The sequence below is a fragment of the Carassius auratus genome, chromosome 21 (assembly GCF_003368295.1).
Source record: "Carassius auratus strain Wakin chromosome 21, ASM336829v1, whole genome shotgun sequence".
NCBI lineage: Eukaryota > Metazoa > Chordata > Actinopteri > Cypriniformes > Cyprinidae > Carassius > Carassius auratus.
The window spans coordinates 22,698,286-22,717,916 of NC_039263.1; the positions used below are offsets into that span (position 1 = coordinate 22,698,286).

The window sequence follows — 19,631 nt, forward strand, 5'->3', positions numbered from 1 at the left end:
CCCTGTCTGATATCAATGTTTGTATGTAGTAGATTAATTGTAATGCAGGTGGGGGTTGGATAGTGGTCTTTGTGTTAAACAAGTAAAATCAAGTAGGAATTCAATTAGTACTGCTGTCAAATAGCAAGTTGGGTTCACCAAACAGGGCTCATGCTGTCTAATACTAAATCTTTAGCATAATGTTTTGTCTAGTTCAAGTGTCGCGTTGGATTTTAAGGAGATTCCTGTTGACATTTTACATAATCAAAATTTTTGTTACAGATTTGGGTCACCATTGTGTAATTAAAGTCAAATCTAGGTTATGATGCAAAACCAATTGAAAACTACTGCCTTAAACTGTGGGCCCAAAAGGCATTTGGACTCTTGGACTGCTCATTAAAAAAAGTTTTAAGACACTATCTGTGTTGGTGTCTTTTATTAAGTTGTGTAAATTTACAATGTAGTTAAAGGTCAAATCTCTGCTATCTGGAAATGAAAGTGGCATAATAAATATTTTTAATACATTTCCTTTTCACTTCAGTGACTGTTTAAGTTTCCTCTAACAAAAAAAAATGAAATAGAAAAATACTTTTTGGACATCGCTGTAGTGTTCTTCCCTAACCATGATGACTTTTTGTAAGGACGGACATTTCAGAATGCTTTAGACTGCTTAAATATAGCATTGAGATTTATTGTTGAAAATGTTATATAATCTTTTTTTGTCTCTTTCTGTAGACGATATCTTTCAGTTACAATTTGCTTACATTCTGCAGATGATGTTGGAAGGCTGTTGACCTGAACGCCGTAATTCCTGCCATGTTTATAAAGGATTTCAGCCTTATCTGAGTTAAAGTTTACAGTCAGATCGCGTGTAGAATTCAGATTAGACATTTTCTCACACCGCAGGTGAGCACACTCTCTTAGACCTGTAATAAACACACACTTTTTTGTTAGTTCTGTCTAAGAATGATTACATTTCTCTGTCAGAGAATGATAAAATCTTCTTTGGCCGAATCAAACCGATGGGACGCTGTACACAATGGAATTTGTGTTACGCAACAAATCAAATACTAATGGCGTTTTAAAATCCTACAAGGACCATTTATAGATCTGTGTATGGATTTATATAATGGGTTTTAATAGGCACTGTGTGTGTGTATGTTGGTCGTCTGTCAGTTTGAAAGGAGACGTAGTGATTTTGGTACAATCTAACAAGCGTGTGTGTGGTATAGTGAGAAGTTTGCACCCGAGACTGGCGAGGAACTCAATGATGCCATTGAAGTGTGCGTAACTCCACCACATTCTCATTGTATTCACAGCAATGGAGTCGATGTCCGTTTTGAATTGACTGTGCATCCAATTTGGTTTTCTTGTGTGTGTTTATGCATCTCTGTATCTTTGTGAGAGATAGAGGCCTTGTTTTAAAGAAAGACCGATTTTGTGTGTCTTTGTATGCATTTGTGTGTGTTCAGGCCACAGAGTTTGTTTACCCCTCTGGCTGTGAGCTCTGCAGGGTGTGAACTATCACATGCAAAAAGGCTGATGAATCTCAGTCCAGATACACACACACACACACACACACATGGTTCGAGCGAGGCACTGTGGGAAGAGGTACCCTGAGATATGTAGCGGGGCATCAGCGGTCTGGACTGTCATGGGGACACATCACTGTCACAATGTAGCCTAACGTCCAGTACAATCTGATTGGCCACAGCTTCCCTCGGGAGGTCAGGATGTTTAGATAACAGCATAAAACCGTGCCTCACTGATTAGTGCTGTCCTGCAGCGTCTGTCCCATGAGTTAGCATCATCTAGTGAGCAGATTTCTTTGCGTTTGCTTTCAGGGGACACATTTGTACCTTAAGAACATATCAGTCTGTCTCCGTCATGGCTGCTTCTTATTTACCTCAATGGTAGAGATGCAGTGCCGTTATTCTCCAGCATATTTGTAGATGTTTTTCGTCTCTGTTAGAGAGAAATCCTGTGTATTAGTTCAACCAATTAGTAAGTATACGTTTTTGGTGTGGTGTTTCATTCTTAAGAAAAAATGACAAAAGATTGGTATAATGATGCTGAAAATTAAGCTTTGCATCACACAAATAATTAATATTTTAAACTATATTGATATAGAAATCAGCTATTTTAAATTGTTAAATATTTTATAATAGTAGGCTACAGTTTTACTGAATTTTTGACCAAATAAATCCAGCCTTGGTGAGCATAAGGTGCTTTTTTTTTTTTTTAACACATAAAGACATGTTACCAGCCCAACATTTTCAATGGTAATATTACACATATAAATATTTGTACAGTTCATTAAAAAGTTTCAGTTTGGGGAATTTATATATATATATATAAAGGCTGTCTGTAAATAGAATTGATACTTTGGGAATGGACAAGAAAATCACAAAAAGCCTAATACTACTTTGTCGGCCTGGCTGACAGGTTTGCCACTGTTAAAGCTGTTTTATTACACATGAAAGTAGAGTAGAGTAAGAAATTGCTTCATGATGGAGTTCATTGTCAGAACCAATCAAAAGGAATGGTAAACAAGGTTAACATGATACACAGGATAATTTTCCTGACATGGTACATTGCAACCTCAGATTGCCTACAGTATATCATGAGTGATTTGTAGATGTGATCCAAACATTGACCAGCATGATTATGGTGTATCTGCAAGCTACATATGTATGGGATATTACTTGAATGTGGTCTCGGTTCTAGTATGAAAATTACTAAATGTTGCCAAATAGTGAGTTTTTCAGGTTTGACAGGAAACTAAAATTAGACTTTTTTTTCTCTGTTTGTTCATGTGTGAGTGCTTTCCTTTCATTTCTCTCTCTCTCTGTGTGTGTGTGTGTGTGTGTTAAGGTTGTGTTATAGGCTGTGTTCTCGCAGTCAGTAAGAGCAACATAACTCAGTACAAAGTAGTCCATGATGGTGGCATCAGTAATGTTGTTTATCATCTGGGAGGTTTTAGTAAACACTTGAAAGCATCGTGGGAGTATGTAGGATTTTACAGGATGGGAAAAGATTGTTTGAAATATGCTTAAATGTGAAACATTCCAGTTTACAAGCTGGAAACACCAAGAGCTGCTCTGCTAACAGGCAGCAAGAGCTAAAATCGTGATTTTATACATTGGTGCAAGATACACTGAAACTTTAATTTAAACTGTGTGTGTGTGTGTGTGTGTGTGTGTGTGTGTGTGTGTGTGTGTGTGTGTATTCCATAATTTTTAAGATAAAATAAACTATATACAACCAATAAAAAATAGAAGAAAAAAAAACGTAATTTATGCATTAAACAAAGTTAAAAACTGTGCATGTCAGTGTTTTTTTAAGTGCTGTTTTAATAAAAAAGTGCTGACTTAATATGCAGATTAGAGAATAAGTTAATTTAAATGAACCGTCTAAATAAAGTACAAATTCACTAAAATGAATCAAGACTTCCCAATGATATAAATGACAGATCATTTTGCCGTAAATGTTTATTTAGCTACAATTTATTTTTATTTCAGTTTTCATAATTTTAGTACTTCAACAAACTTATTTCATTTATTCGACAAGGCAACTAAGTTTTTCATCTAATATTTATATTTTATTTCAATATTATTTAAGTTACCAAAATGATTTTACTACTTTCAGTTTGAGTTTTGTAATGATGTATTTGTGAGTGTTGATGCGTACAGCTGTGGTGAGTTTGTTGTCTTTTCGCTCTATTTGTTATAGTGCTACACACAGAATAACAATCCTCAAATTTTTATCAAATATTCCCGCTCCTAATTTATTACTCTGTCTGTGTCATCAGACATCTTATTGTCCCCATTTATCTACTAATGACCATCTGTTTCCCCCCTCAACCAACATCTCTCTCTCTCTCTCTGTCCTGTCTCTCTCACATTCTCACTGGTTGTTATTAATATCCATTGAACAGAGACTCCATCCCTGAAACCTGTGTGCAGTTTCACCCGTAATGAACCAAATAGAGAGAAAGTGAAGATAAGAAAGTGAAAAGGGTAAAAAAAACAAAAACCAGACAGAGAAAAGGAAGTGTCTTTAGGTGAAATTACTATTTTTGTTGTATTTACAATTTAAAGTTAGCACCTTTATTAAGATTTGATCTCACTGATTTAATGATAATCATGATTTCTTTAACCTAGAGGAATGTATTATTTTGGAAAATGGTAGGTAAAAATTTAAACTGGAATTTTCCAGGCTGAGAAAAATAATAGAAAGTAGTAGAAGAAGTAAGAGGTAAAGTAAAAAACATTATATTTTTTATCAAGACATACATCTGTAGGTGCATGTCATTTCATTGACTACATTTAAAATTGCTACAATATTATAAAATGATTTGAAAAAAATTCTGTTCAGGCAATTACAAACAACTAAAGTCATGAAAGTGTCACTAAAGAGGCATGGACTTGATCTAATTTGTATGATTTATAGATAGATTGATATCTAACAGATAGATACTGTAGACATATTTTTAGATACCACTTTGAAGATTTATAGATTTGTGTTGTTTACTTTCAGTTTATATGGCTTGGAGTGAATTTGTGTACATTTTGACCTTTCTATGTTGTGTTCTGGTTGCCTAGCTGTTCATGTTGAGTTACTGCTTCAGGAAGATGAACTGATTATTCTCTTGATAAGATGGCATTCAGCTGGTAAGCTATATGATTATAGATAACACTCGGTTTCGTGTGGTTATTTATAGCCCAGTTTAGAGGAACTCTTGAGAAAACGTCATCTCGTTTTACACCAATATTGACACTTTAAATTATACTAGATCTTTCTCAGAAAGCTCTTATCAGTGATTATTACAGTATATTCAGTTCATAAACTGCTTTGTTTGTGGTAACAGTTAGTAAAAACAGACTAACATCTAAAATGTTTCAGAAAATGTTCCATGAGTGATTTATATATATAAAAAATTTTTTTGTGCTAATAACCTTGATAAATTTCAGATAACGAACATTCTGTTAACATTACTGGAAGAACATTTGTTCATAACATTTAGAGAACCATGCAAAAACACCTTTCCTATATATATTAAAAGTACAGTTCGAAGTCTTCAGCTTGTCAAATGCCTGCTGTCTTTACTACTGAAGTACTGAAAAATGTTTCAGACTTGCCAGTTATATCATGTTTTAATGAGCTGCAGTGGTGAGGTGTTAGTATAGCCTGTGCTAATGAGCTTTTTTGTGCTCACATTTCCTGTCGTTTACCCTGTTTCTACAGCAGTGTGACATAAAGGTTTTAGCAAACCATAAAATATAAAGGCATTACATATACAGAAATGTTCTTGTTATGTAATCTTACTCCGCTCAACAATATGGGTTTATGTGCATGTCCAGTCAGACAGAAGTTTAGATTATTTATTGCCCTGCCCCACAACAAAAATCTACAATTTGGACGTGAGCAAAAGTCGTAATGAGCTGGTTGAATTGTTTACTCTGTAAACAGTCCGTCCATTTCCAGTTTGACCCATTGAAGCTGGTGGAACATGATAGATGGCAGTATCACACCTGATGGTAATTTGCCAGTCACAGTGACTTGGAGGCCCTGCCAGCTCTCGCTTGAGTTTTCTTCTGAATTTGAAACTGTGCTGTATATACTATTCATCATTAATAATCTTCATAAAGCACAGATATTACCTCCCTGACATTAGCAGGATTTCTAAACTGCCTAAAATGTCTGGGCTTGGTTTTGTTTTCCTATTGCTTTCATACTTGTGAAAAGAAGTTTAACCTATTGCATGCAGGAATTGTTCATAATCCACCAATCATGGTTTGTGAGACATAGAGAGAGAGAACTGTCAAAGCAATGCAAACACACATGAATATAATGTATGAGGACAGAGTATGTCAACAGGAAAACACAACCAAAACCTGGATATTTTACTCACTTTAGAAATGCTGGGCCAGGGCATGTCCTGAAAAAAGAGCACATAAGTATCCATGGCATTTATTGTGGTTTAACAGTTAAACTGTGGTCACCCTGTTAGAGCTATGGTAACTTTTTATTAGATAAGTGCTTGTTGTGTTGGCCACACGCAAATATACATGACCCCTTTGTTGGTGTCAGTGAGTGAAAACTTTAAAGGGATCTTTGAATGATTACTTAACGACTCTGTACTGATGGAGAGCGCAGATAATGGTAGCACACTGCATCACACACGGTCTTAAGATCACAGTCATACATTTGTCGGCATACATCATGTGTAACCTTCAGTGTGTGTGTGTGTGTGTTTACTTATCTACACTTTAGAGCCAAATTTATCTACAGAAGTGAGCTATATTTGAGAAAACTGTCTTTTGAAGAGTTCATTGGAAACCATTTGTATATAAATACACACATACAAACACACACAAACAATATATAGTGTGTGTGTGTGGGCATGTTTTTGTGACATATCAGGACACAACTCTGTATAATGACATGGGTATGACACAGGTATTACAAGGAGAGGGTGACTTATGAGGACATAAGCCATGTCCCCATTTTTCAAAACGCTTATAAATCATACAGAATGAGTTTTTTTGAGAAAGTAAAAATGCACAAAGTTTCCTGTGAAGGTGAGGGTTTGGTGTAGGGTTGGTGAAGGGCGATAGAATATACAGTTTGTACAGTATAAAAACCATTACGCCTATGGGATGTCCCCACTTTTCACAAAAACAAACGTGTGTGTGTGTGTGTGTGTGTGTGTGTGTGTGCGTGTGTGTGTGTGTGTGTATATATATATATATATATATATATATATATATATATATATATATATATATTAGTGCTGGGCAACGATAATTTGTTTTTAATTACAATTAATTGCATGATTTTCTGCGCACTGATATTAATGCGTTAACATGCCCAGCCCTAATATGTGACCCTGGACCACAATGCTTGTCTTAAAGGTACAGGTTGTAGGACCTGTCACTAGAGGTAAAAGTAACAGTAAAGAAGTTTATAAAAAGTTGTGTTTCAAATAAATGATGTTCTTTTGAACTTTATATTCATCAAAGAATCCTGAGATAAAATGTATCACTGTTTCCATAAAAATATTGAACAAACTACATAGAATATTTAAGAAAAAGTCAACCTTGTTTGCACTCGAATATGCTTTGATTCTAGCATCTCCTGGTCGACTACCATGTGGTTCCTCTGTTCACTGGACAGAAACACTATCTAGGTGATATCTTATGTAATGTGATAAGTAAATCTGAATCAATAAAGCCGCAGCTCTGCCGCTTGCTTACTGTCATCTGGGGTTACTAAATATAGCGGGGATCATATTTTATCGTGACCCAATACTCTGTGAAGGAAGGCCTTTGTTCTGCATGTAGTTTTATGTCTCTCTCTGTGTGTGTGTTCGTTGTCCTCAATAAAAGCACATGACTGAGTCAAAACACACACAATGTGCTGGGAAGAGAAACACACCACAAGAGAAAGAGAGACACTCAGGATGCTTTAAAATACAAGAGATGAAAGAGTTTAAGATAAGATTAAAATAACAAAAGTAACTTAATCATTTCTATAAATACAGCGACGTAATTTCATATTCGTAAGGCATCTGTCCTCCATATTCGCAGACAAGCATTACTCTTTTCAAATGTAAATCTGTGAAGGACCTGTTTGTTTGAATTGCATTTTAAATGCTATTTTATGACAAACAATATGGTCAAATATTAGAAATTACTTTTCAGATATATTTTGTAAGTTTTTGTGTAAAGTAAAAATATTATTGTTATTGTTATTATTGTTATTGTTATTATTATGTTTATTTTATACCCTACACTAAATGTTTGGGGTCATTGAAATGTTATTAATTATTTATTTATTTTAAAGAATTTAATACTTTTATTCAGCAAGGGTGCGATGGTAACACTTTAAAGAATTATTAAAGCCTTTATGTTTGATGCATTATAAAAGTAGTTTTAATGCATTAATTAGGCCATGCATTGCAGTGCACTTTATAATGAATTGTACAATCTCAAGTATAATTGTAACCATAGTTAAAACATTATAACACTTATCAATTCATTGTTACACTATGCATTTTAAATTTGGTTATAATTATTAACAACAAGATATAATGTATTACAATATACATTATGATGCAATATACCCTTTAATAACCCTTTATAATGCATTTTTCATAAAGGCTTTAAGTAAAATGTTACTGGTCCATTCATTGAAATAAAAGTGATCTATAATGTTGCGAAAAATATGTTTAAAAAGCAGCACGACTGTTTTCAACATTGATGGTAATAAAAATGTTGTCATAATTAAGTGTTATTAATAAAGTGTTTGTAATGCAGCTGTTTGTAAATTTGTGCTCTATGCCATGTTGCACTGCTCTTTTGACCCACATATCAGGACACAACTTTGTATAATGACATGGATATGACACAGGTATTACAAGGAGAGGGTGACTTATGAGGACATAAACCATGTCCCCATTTTTCATAACCCTTATAAATCATACAAAATGAGTATTTTTTTTTTTTTTTTTTTTTGAGAAAGTAAAAAAAGTTTCCTGTGAGGGTTAGGGTTAGGTGTAGGGTTGGTGAAGGGCAATAGAATATACAGTTTGTACAGTATAAAAATCATTACACCTATGGGATGTCCCCACTTTTCACAAAAACAAACGTGTGTGTGTGTGTGTGTGTGTGTGTGTGTGTGTGTGTGTTTGTTTGAAAGCTAGGAGAACACCACAGGTCTTTATCCTGGAGAGATCTGCAGCATCAGAAGAGCATAAATCCACTGTCTCTCTTTGAAGAGGGACTGAAATGAAGCATGTGGAGTCATTTAAGGATAATTAAGTGACATTTGAAGTAGTAAAATGCTTGGTTTGTTTATTGACACAGCCATCAAAAGCTGTATGATCTCTATATCACAACTGACCATCACATTATTTTGCTGCTTTCGTCATTTCCTAAAGGTGAAATGTATCATGTATGTATATATTCGACCTTAGTTTAATGTGTAGAGACAACTAAAAGTAAACCATTGATAGATTAATTTTCAAAAAGTGCAAATAGTATGGCTCTGTGCAGTTCCAACCAGTGATGTAAGTTTGGGACAAGAGTGTGATTTAGACTTCAGACATTTTATTTTTCCTTCATGGTTTTGCTATGAACATGAACTCCATAGTAAATGTGTGATATTGCTTGCATGAGGACACAAGTCTGTATAATAACGTAGGTATGATGACGTGAACATGGTTTATGAGGACACTTCCTGTGATAGAAATAGTTTTTTAAGTATAAAAACCATTACGCCTCTATAGAGAATGCCCGTAAACCACATATACCAACACATGTGTGTGTTGCTTTCTAGGAAATGAGATGTAAAGTCAGTGCCAGGAAGTGAGAAACCTCAAGCATGGGGTCATGAGTTAGAAAAGAAGAGCAAGATTGTTTAGGAAAATGTAACAGAAATGTTTGAATATAAGCTGAACTTTCTGAGCATGTTTTATGAGAGTTGAAATCAACAGTTACAAAGTTGCAGAGAATGATGGAGTTTTCCGTTTCAAAAATTGTATTCAGTGTATTTGGAAACAGGATTTTCCAGTGGACCTTTTTGTGTCTTTTGTTGTAACAGTTTTGGTAATGGCCTGCAATGCCATGTTTTTTTAAACACTCTGTACCGTGGCAATATCATGGCTTTTTGGACAGAGTGACATGGAAATTATATGATTGTTTTGTGGACATTACCATTGTAATACACAGTTTTTTTGTTTTTGTTTTTTTTGATCATGAAAATAGTATGACATAATTATAGTAGTAATTCATGCTGTATATCAACACACCATAATATTAAATGATAGGCCTACTATAATTTTACTCTGGTAATGCCACAATTCCTTTTTGTCACAGTAATTACACATTGATCTTCAATAAATTTCCAGCAACTAGTTAGAGTTGAATATATGTGTATAAAACAAGCACATTTTTGTTAATTGAAAAAAAAATCAGGGTCTATGAAGGAATTCTGGATTGCTGCTCAACTAAAGGACATGCAGAGATTTAGTGTGTGTGTTACCACATGTGACAGTTATAGGAATAACTGTTAATTGCATTTTGTTGAAACTGTAATTGTGTCTCTGCAGCTGTAAAGATTGTGATTGTGTTATGACTGTTGGACTGTTCATTTAAACAGATCTGAGTGTGTGTGCTAACAGGAATAGAAGCTCTTGACTCTAGATGGCCTCTCAACACTTAAAATGAACATAAAGCAGGCAGATGACCAAAGCAAATTCATGCAGTTCCAGTTACATAAGAGAAAGTGTTGAATTAATTTGATATCTTTTAACTGAAAAACAAAACAGTGCAGTGCATCTGAATGTCTTTGCTCATCTCTTTTTACTTAGTCAAATTAAATGTGCATTACATATGCAGCTTTTATAGTGATTATGATCCGTATTTAGCCCAAAGGCTTTTTGTACATGTGTGTTTGTGTGTGTGTGAGTGTGTCATTCCTGCTGAGAGGCTTATGTATAGTGTTAAAGTGGATGACGCAGGAAGCTTTGAGCCACCTGCTCTCTGTCATTGCAACAATGTCGCCAAACCATTTGGACAACGCCGCAAAAACAGCCTTTTTGACAAAGCGTTAGAACTGTTCGACAGTGGGACAATGGATAATTGTGTTCATATCAGCAGAATAACACACTTGGATTGGAATTCGTGCTGATCAGGACGGATACATCTACCATCATTAACTCAACCTTAGAAACATCATTTTTTCGGTGGACCGATTGTGTCTTGTCTTGTTCACGTAAATGGTTGTATTCATGGACATTCAAACACATGTCAATATGTGATTAAAAACAGGACTGGCATGTCAGAATGTTGCTCCAGGGCTCTGAGATGGTAAAACCAGATGCATTCTTGCTTTTGTTTCCCTTTTTTAACCTCATTTCAATGAAACACACCTGTTTCTCTCGATCTCTATTAGGTGTCTGCAGCAGAAGAGCGATTGGGGCCAATGCGCCTGACCCAGGAGCCCATTCAGGTAGAGTCTTGTTTAGTCATTTTGTGTATGTTTCAATTTGTAGCTTCAAAAGTTTGGAGTTGGTAACATTTGTAAAGTTTTTTAAAGAATTATCTCATTCTCACCATTGCTGCATTATTTGATCAAAAATACAGTAAAAACAACAGTCATTATTACATTACAACATTATTACAATTACAATTATTAACAATGACCGTTTTCTATTTGAATACATCATAAAATGTAATTTATTCCTGTGATGCAAAGCTGAATTTACTCCAGTCTGGAGTATCACATGATCTTTCCGAAATCATTCTAATATGCCGATTTGCTGTTTACAAAAGAGTTGAAAACAGTTCAACTCAATTTTTAGATGGAAACCATGTGTATCTAAAACAGAAATATTTTATTTAAACTATTATAAATCTTTACTGTCACTTTTGATCAGTTTAATGTGTAATTGATGAATAGAAGTATTAATCTATTTTTGAAAAATCCAAACTTTTGAATGGTAGTGTATTCATTGGCTTTTTCAGTGTCTGTCTGGTTAACTTTGATCTGGTTAATGATCATGGCTGGGTAAACAAAAGGTGCATGTTTAATTGCCTAATTACTGAGATTGTGAACATGTTATCACTGTGCAAGGCAGTAAACCTCAGACTGCGAATTATAATTATTTTATGCGAGTCATTAGTCTGCTATATGCTCCTTTAAATAAAAAAAAAATTATTTAGCAATTTGTTTGCATTAAATGGTTAGTTCACTCAAAAACTTATTTTGAAGTTGCTCTACCATCCATTAAAAACACCAAAGTTTCTAGCAATTTATTTAATTATTCCTGGATTGCATAGTTTTGCGGTGAGGTTTGGATTATTTTAAAGCACAATCTCTTGAGTTTAGGGGATTTAAAGCATAATTGCAGGTGATTATGAAACCATGCAGTGATGCATTATGACCTCTTATAGTCATTGTGTTAATGCATTGTGGAATGTCATTGTGACATCATAGTGCACAGCTACGGGACTCTTTTTAGTGATGTTTTGATCTCGCATAGGCTCTACGGTGATAGAATATTACTGTGACATCATAATGCATAACTGTCACTGCTGCATTGTCTTGTTTCTCTTAACAAGACCTCTTAACATGGACTCATGACCCCAGGGATAATCTTGAGATGTCTCAAAGGATTGACACAATTATCCTGAGTGCTTGTGTGTGTGTGTGTGTGTGTGTGTGTGTGTGTGTGTGTGTGTGTGTGTGTGGTATTAGTGGGAATTATGGTTCACTAAAAGTGGAATTGTGAAACAGAAAGTGTGCGTAATGTTAACCTAATGGCTGACTGTCATTTGTCACTCAGTGTAGATTGAGGCTGTTTATGTAATTTATGATTCGTCTCTGAGTCAGTTTTGGCTGATGTAACTGATGAAATCAATCAAGATTGATTTTACAAATTAATCACCTTTCATTTCTAGGGTTTTCTAAATTTAATTGCCTTTTTAAAAAAATCTGGTAACCTGTTATTGTTGGATTTGGTGACCTTGCTATACACCTGCAGTTTTTCACATTTCTGATACTTGTGAAAAAGGCCTGTTCTGTCAATCAGTAGAAATGTGTTAGTGTGTGAGCGGGTGAGGTCACTCTGCCCCCTGTAGGTGGACGTGTGACGCTGCACGGTGGGCCTCCTGAGCGAGGTAGCGGTGACAGAGGCGACCTGAACAACCTGGGCCATGTGGAATTTCACATCGCAGCTCCTTGGTTACACAACGTTGAAGAGGATGAAAGACTGTTGACCTTTCACACGCACCCACCAACAGCACCTCTCTCTGTCTCTCTCCGTCTCTGTCTCGCTCAGGTGTTACTGGTCTTCGCTAAAGAGGACAGTCAGAGCGATGCGTTCTGGTGGGCGTGTGAGCGGGCGGGGTTCAGGTGTAACATCGCACGAACACCTGAGTCTGCGGTGGAGTGTTTCTTGGACAAACACCACGAGATCGTCATCATTGATGGCCGGCACTCACGGTACTTTGAGGCTGATGCCGTCTGCCGGTGGGTACAAGCAAACCATCCATCATCTGTTGCTAACTTGTTTCTGTTTAGGCAGGATGGGGAATTAACCTTTTTCCTTTTCAGTTACAGTAATTTGTCATTTATATGAAATTAGTAAAATGCTCAGTATTGTTACTAAAACTAAATTAAATTCCAGATTAAATTCAGTTTGATTCTAAATCCCAAGGTCTTATTTTGATTCATCTTGGAATGTTTCAGTTATAATGTAAATTTTTCTTACACTGCCTTTCAAATGTTTGGACTCAGTAATCATTTAGAAATTAGTTTAGAAATAAATACATTAATTCAGCAGGCATGCATTAAATTGGTCAAAGGTAACGGTAAATGAATTTATTGTTTTACAAAATGATTACCGTATTTTGTACTGTCTATTCATCAAATAATCCAAAAAAATGGTTTAAAAAAATATTAAGGGGCCCAACTGTTTTCAACATTAATAATGTTACTTCAGAACAAAATCAGCATATTAGAATGATTTCTGAAAGATCATGTGACACTGAAGACTGGCATAATGATGCTGAACATTAATATTTGCATCACGGGAAGCAATTGCATGTTAAAACATTAAAAGAGAAAGCAGTTATTTTAAACTTTAATACAATATCCCAATATTACTGTTTTACTGTAGTTTTTACTTTCCAAAAAATCTTACCAACCCCAGACTATTGAATGGTAGTTTATGAAAAGAATGCACATTATATATGTAAATTATAAAGGGCAGTGTCTCAGACTGATTCAAACCAGTAACTCGTCAGTCATTAATTTCAGGAATCATGGAGCAGTATGCGTTTGATTCACTAAAAATATTCCGTTCATAAGAATCATTTGTATGTGATTCATTAAGTCCAGGTTGCCCAAAGTCTCAGCCTCAGATGTCACACCCACAGACCATTGGCTAAAGGTCTGATGCATATGGGAAACAAAAGTGGAAACACTTCAGGAATGTCGAAGTCATCATCGGATTGGTTTAATTATACAGGATTTCCGGGAGACGTGTGTGTCGAGTTCTTTAACGTTTCGCCTAAAAACAAAAATTCCATGGCGCTAAACCCCATCACTAAAGAAGAAAGCTGTTGAGTTTACAACGAGCGCTTATCAGGATCAACTAACATTATCAACGCTGGATAAAAGTTTGTCAAATATTAGAATCTTTAAAATACGTCCGAGAGTTTTACTTACCGCTCTGTTATTGTGGCGACATTTCCACACCCGAAACGTGATGATGAACAAAATGATTGATTGATTGTTTGAAATGTCGGTCAAACGGCCTCATGGGGCGGGCCTTTGCCAATGAAAGCTGCCAAAGATCCGCCGTCAGTCTGAAGGTTTGGCTATACGAGACTAGATTGCCCACCACAGTTGCTGACTCTCCAATGTGGAGGAAGTGGCCCACATTTGGCTGGTTGTGGGTGTTAATTTCCCATCCTTCACTGAGGCTTAAATCCAGGTGCGCACACACATGCCCAAAGCTGCCAACTCTCTGCCAAATTCTAGTTGCTGCCAAATCACTTACTTCCCAGTAGATGTCAATGCGTGTGAGGAAGAGAGAGAGTCATTTGGAGAGAAATGTGTAGAAGATACTTTGCCATGATGAAAACAGAAAATTTAAAACCTACTTTTGTGTTAATGTATGTGTCTTTAAACAGGATGATTCGAGCGACCAAGCCTTCTGAACACACTGTTATTTCAGCAGTGATGCCACAGATGTAAGGCCTCAGAGAACACTTTTATTTATTATCCATGTGTTACAGACGTACTTCATGTTTCTCCAACTGATCTTTCTCTCTCGCAGTCCCTCAGATCAGGAGGAACCATCTGTTCTTCCTCTTCTCTCTGCTGGCTTCTCCAGAGTGAGTATTTTTACAGTAAAATAGGAATATTTGAGTGTGGGCATGTCCAATTCTAATTAAGATCTACAAAACAATTCTTACCATTTTTATCACTGTCAGATTTTATTGGTGGGATGATTACCACAGAAAATCATTTAGAAAACCAAAACTTAAAAGTAATGCAAACACACACTGTCCGATCAGACAAGTTATTTATTGATGCATGGTAATCCCACAAGTAACATTTTATATTTTAACATTTATTTCGTGTCCTATAGACTTCCCAAATTATAGAAGATAATTTTGTTAACTGAATTCCCTGCATAGAAATCTGGACTCAACTTTAGTTTGCAATTCAAACTAGGACAGCATGAGAACTGTTGTGATAAATGCAGTGCTGTATTATATGTGTATCTCTCTCTCTCTCTCAGAGGTACCTGGAGAACAGCAGTGTGTCAGCTTGCTATAATGAGTTAATCCAGTTAGAACACGGAGAGGTTCGAGCTCAGTTCAAACTGAGGTAAGTCTAAAGCCTAAGCTAGCATGAAGTTCAACGAAGACGCTGCTGTGAGACGGTCACTGAAGGCTGTTTCTGTTGTTGCAGGGCTTGTAACTCTGTGTTTACTGCATTAGAACATTGTCAGGAAGCCGTGGAGATCAGCAGTGAAGATCATGTCATACAAGTGAGTTTTGGGATCCAAGTGGATTGCCCCACTGGAATTTGTTTACATTTAGGAAGGACATTTTCATTCAAAACAACATCCTTAGAAGGACTACTTCCTGGATATAATGCAGTAAATTTAAGGTGGTCGCACACTGGATTAGAAGCACGGTAGGAAAACTCACTGTTATAACAAACTGGACACTTTGCATTCAGTTCAAGAAGGCAGTCCAAAACAGTTCATTCAGTCGACAAACTGGCAAAATTTCACTTTAAAATGTAACAAATACATTGTAGTTGGGTGCCGCAGACAAATGCTGTGTGGCACCACCACTGTGTACACTCATAGAAAATAATGTGTTCAAATTTTAAAGACATCTGCAATGCAGCACTGCACTTCTCATCCAGTGTGTCTTAAGAGTCTTAGATTAGAAAACAGTGAATGTCCTAAAACCCAAGTACTCATACATATTAATTGTCATACAAATAATTGGGATTAATAATAGGCCTTTTTTTATGGTAAATTAATGCTGAAGTACCTTAACAAGGCTTAATCGCCTTAAACATTATTAAAGAGGTCATGTGATGTGAAATGTGGTAAGAGGCGTAACATTTCAGTCAAACACTTGAAGTATTCGGCCAATCAAAACACACTGGATATCTGGCCAATCAGAGCACACCTCGCTTTTTAGAACAATGAGCTTTGTAAAAATCGACATGTTTCAGAGAGCGGAGGGAGAGAGGGGCAAAAATAATATACAGTATGTGGCAAATAATGTGTTTTTATTTATTTATTTATTTTACCTTAAACCACCTTAAATACACAAAATAATGTTATTTTTAGCATCGTCATATGACCCCTTTAAAATGTATATCGTTGTAAGTAAATATTAACAGGGTAAAAATAAATCTTTATTAATATTCAAAATATTTATTCTTTTTAAAAATATTTTTATTTTTGGTTAATGTTTTTGTTATTATAGTTGTAGTAGTATATATATTCAATAATATTGTTATGCAATATTAATATATACTTCTACTCTAATTTTCTCACATTGTGTTTACTGCAATAATATTATGACAAGAAAATCATGATATAAGAATACAATATAGGAAAAAATTTGTGTAGAAATAATTTTCACTCAGAAATCGCAAGTAAATTTCATAAATTTAACGGTTGCACTTTATTTTACAGTACGTTTACTTACATGTACTTATAATGTACTTACAGTGTATTTATCTAAGAATGTTCTGGTAATACAAGGTAACTACATGGGGTAGGGTTAGGTTTAGGGGTAGGTTCAGGGTTAGTACATAGTTATTGTAATTACTATAATAATTACATAGTATGTACATGAGGAACAGGACTGTAAAATAAAGTGCTACCAATTTAACTATAAAATAATGACAAGTAACACATTGAATTGAACTGAGGTAGTATTTTGTTATAAAACATACTCTAGTAATCTTTTCTTTGTGTTTTTAGTATGTAAATCCAGCATTTGAAAAGATGATGGGCTATCATAGAGGCGAACTGATTGGTAAAGAGTTGACCGAACTGCCCAAGAGTGACAAGAACAGCGCCGACCTGCTGGACACCATCAACACCTGCATCAAGAAAGGAAAGGTTAGTCAGCAATAACACCACTACTAGGTCATTTAAGATCATGTTTGATTTTACCTGTGCCACTTTGTACAGGCCTAACAATACATATACTTGTCACTGATTCGATTATTAACCAATTTTTTTCCAATATGTGTTTACTTGTTTGCTTAGGAATGGCAGGGGATCTATTTCTCACGGAGGAAGTCAGGGGACAGTATTCAGCAATATGTCAGAATCACTCCTGTGATTGGCCAGGGAGGGTGAGTCACATGATTCTAAAAACTGAAATTAATTTTAATTTATAATTTGAAATTTTAGAATATAATTTTTTATTATTTAATTTAAAAATAAAATGTATTCATATTTTTAAATAATTTTAATATTTAAAATATACTAAATATATTTCCTATATATTATCTGTAAAATATAAATTATATATTAAATTATGTATTATTTATTAAATACTATATCATATATTATTTTTATGATCTTAATAAATTATGGGTGCCAGAAATAAAAGTTATTTCATTTATATTGCTGCTACCATTGGTGGTTTTATTGTAGATACAAATCAGCTAGAACAAAACAGTCAAATCAGACAATTGTTTCCTTACCTTTTAGAAAAATTCGCCATTTTGTGTCCATCAAGAGGCCTTACAGTGACAACCACAGACAGGTACATTTCTTTTTTGCTTCCAAGCTTTATGTGAGACTTTTAATCAGTGAGTATCCAATAAATGTTGAACAAGTCTGATGTTCACCTATTAATAGAGCTCCCAAATTAGAACCAAAACTTAAAGTGAGCAAGGCTCGTGGGGACAGCAGTCGGCAGAAATGTTAGCTACATTAAAGCATCCATCCTGACAGGCCAGTGTCAGAGAGCCAGGCGGGTGTCGGGGTTATTAATAACCCTCTACAGGCTCAGGTCTAAACCCTGCTGTTAGTTCTAGCATTAGCTGGAGCTGCTGATCAGAGAGGCCTGTGAGAAACAGACACACTGACGCGTGTGTGAAATAGCTGTTGCTTTACTCACCAGTGTTAGTCTTACCGTTCACACACTCGCTGTCTGTTACAAGCCTTACTAAAATATGCCATGCTGACTAACCATAGTTTGTGTCAAAATACAATGGTTACTACGATTAGTGATACTAGATTACATTAAAATGAATCTTGCTGTCCAGCATCTTTATAGTCATGCAAAGTGTTTTTATCTGCTTATTCAATAAAAATGTAACAGCCTTATTACATGATACATTATTTTAGAAGCAAAAATGATTTGGCTTGTTTTCTGAGATTAAAATTTGAATATTTGTTCTTACCTTTAATTTTTTTTATTACCTTATTAGCAAATATTTTCTTCTTATTTTGAGTATATACTAGTGCTCTCAAACAGTTAATCGGGATTAATCGCATCCAAAATAAAAGTTTTTGTTTACATACTATATGTATGTGTGCTGTATATATTTATTATGTATATATAAATACAAACACATGCATGTATTTAAGAAAAATATGTTATGTTTATATATTAAATATATTTATATATAATATAAAATGTAAGAATATAAATGTATAAGCATGTGCATATACCCAAAATATATACTGTATGTGTGTGTTTTTTATATACATAATAAATATGCACAGTACACACATTATGTAAACAAAGCTTTTATTTGGATGCGATTGATCGCAATTAATCATTTGATAATAAATTATTTGAATTTTTTATTTATTTTACATTTATTCAAAGCGAGGAAAAACAGTATATGCACCATTTAAAATAAATGTATTATTAAGAAATAATTATGAAAAATAATAATACAAAATTGTATAATATAAAAAATTATAATTATTAAATAGTTATTTTTTTAAATATGAAAAAAGGCATTTTATTCTGTAAGGTTGGTTTAAATTGAAATTACAAAAGATCTCTGTTCATATAAATGCTGTTTTTTTTATTTCTGTTCATTAAAGACTTAAAAAAAATATGAATCAAAGTTTCCACAAAAATATTAATCAGTAGCACAACTGTTTTCAAAGTTGACAATGATAATAAATGTTTCAGCAAATCAGCATATTAGAAAGATTTCTAAAGGATCATGTGACACTGAAGACTGGAGTAATGATGCTGAAAATTCAGCTTTACATTACAGAAATAAATTATATTTGAAAATATATTCAGGTAGAGAAGAGTTATTTTAAACTCTGATAATATGTCACAATATTACTGTTTTTATTGCCTTGGTGAATCAATTCTTATAAATTAAAATCAATATTTTCTGTTATGTTAGAAATACTGATTAGGAAATGAACAAATTGAAATGCACTTTACAAATTCTGCTGGATTAAACAAGATGAAAATAACACTAATTATCAGTGGGCTTGTAGTAAATCTTCTCCTGTGGTGCGGTGCGTGTGTTTGTCATGAAATGTGTTGCCTCGATTAATCAGATTACCTGACCTCATCCTACAGGACAGTGTAACTAAGCTCTTTTAT

At 34.6% G+C, this 19,631-nt stretch overlaps 1 protein-coding gene across 3 annotated transcripts in view; it reads left to right on the forward strand.

Moving 5' to 3' along the window:
- Positions 1 to 19,631, forward strand: part of LOC113038982 (high affinity cAMP-specific and IBMX-insensitive 3',5'-cyclic phosphodiesterase 8B-like) — a 47,430-nt gene that overhangs the window by 7,373 nt on the left and 20,426 nt on the right. For 2 of the 3 annotated variants that reach the window (XM_026196811.1, XM_026196810.1), the window contains exons 2-10: positions 10,939 to 10,995; positions 12,827 to 13,017; positions 14,685 to 14,744; positions 14,831 to 14,888; positions 15,299 to 15,387; positions 15,472 to 15,550; positions 17,015 to 17,155; positions 17,306 to 17,394; positions 17,756 to 17,810. In XM_026196811.1, the coding sequence (XP_026052596.1) occupies positions 10,939 to 10,995; positions 12,827 to 13,017; positions 14,685 to 14,744; positions 14,831 to 14,888; positions 15,299 to 15,387; positions 15,472 to 15,550; positions 17,015 to 17,155; positions 17,306 to 17,394; positions 17,756 to 17,810 (819 nt within the window). Of the gene's footprint in view, positions 1 to 10,003; positions 10,854 to 10,938; positions 10,996 to 12,826; positions 13,018 to 14,684; positions 14,745 to 14,830; positions 14,889 to 15,298; positions 15,388 to 15,471; positions 15,551 to 17,014; positions 17,156 to 17,305; positions 17,395 to 17,755; positions 17,811 to 19,631 lie in introns of those variants that run through there. The other variant, XM_026196812.1, reaches the window with a different exon arrangement.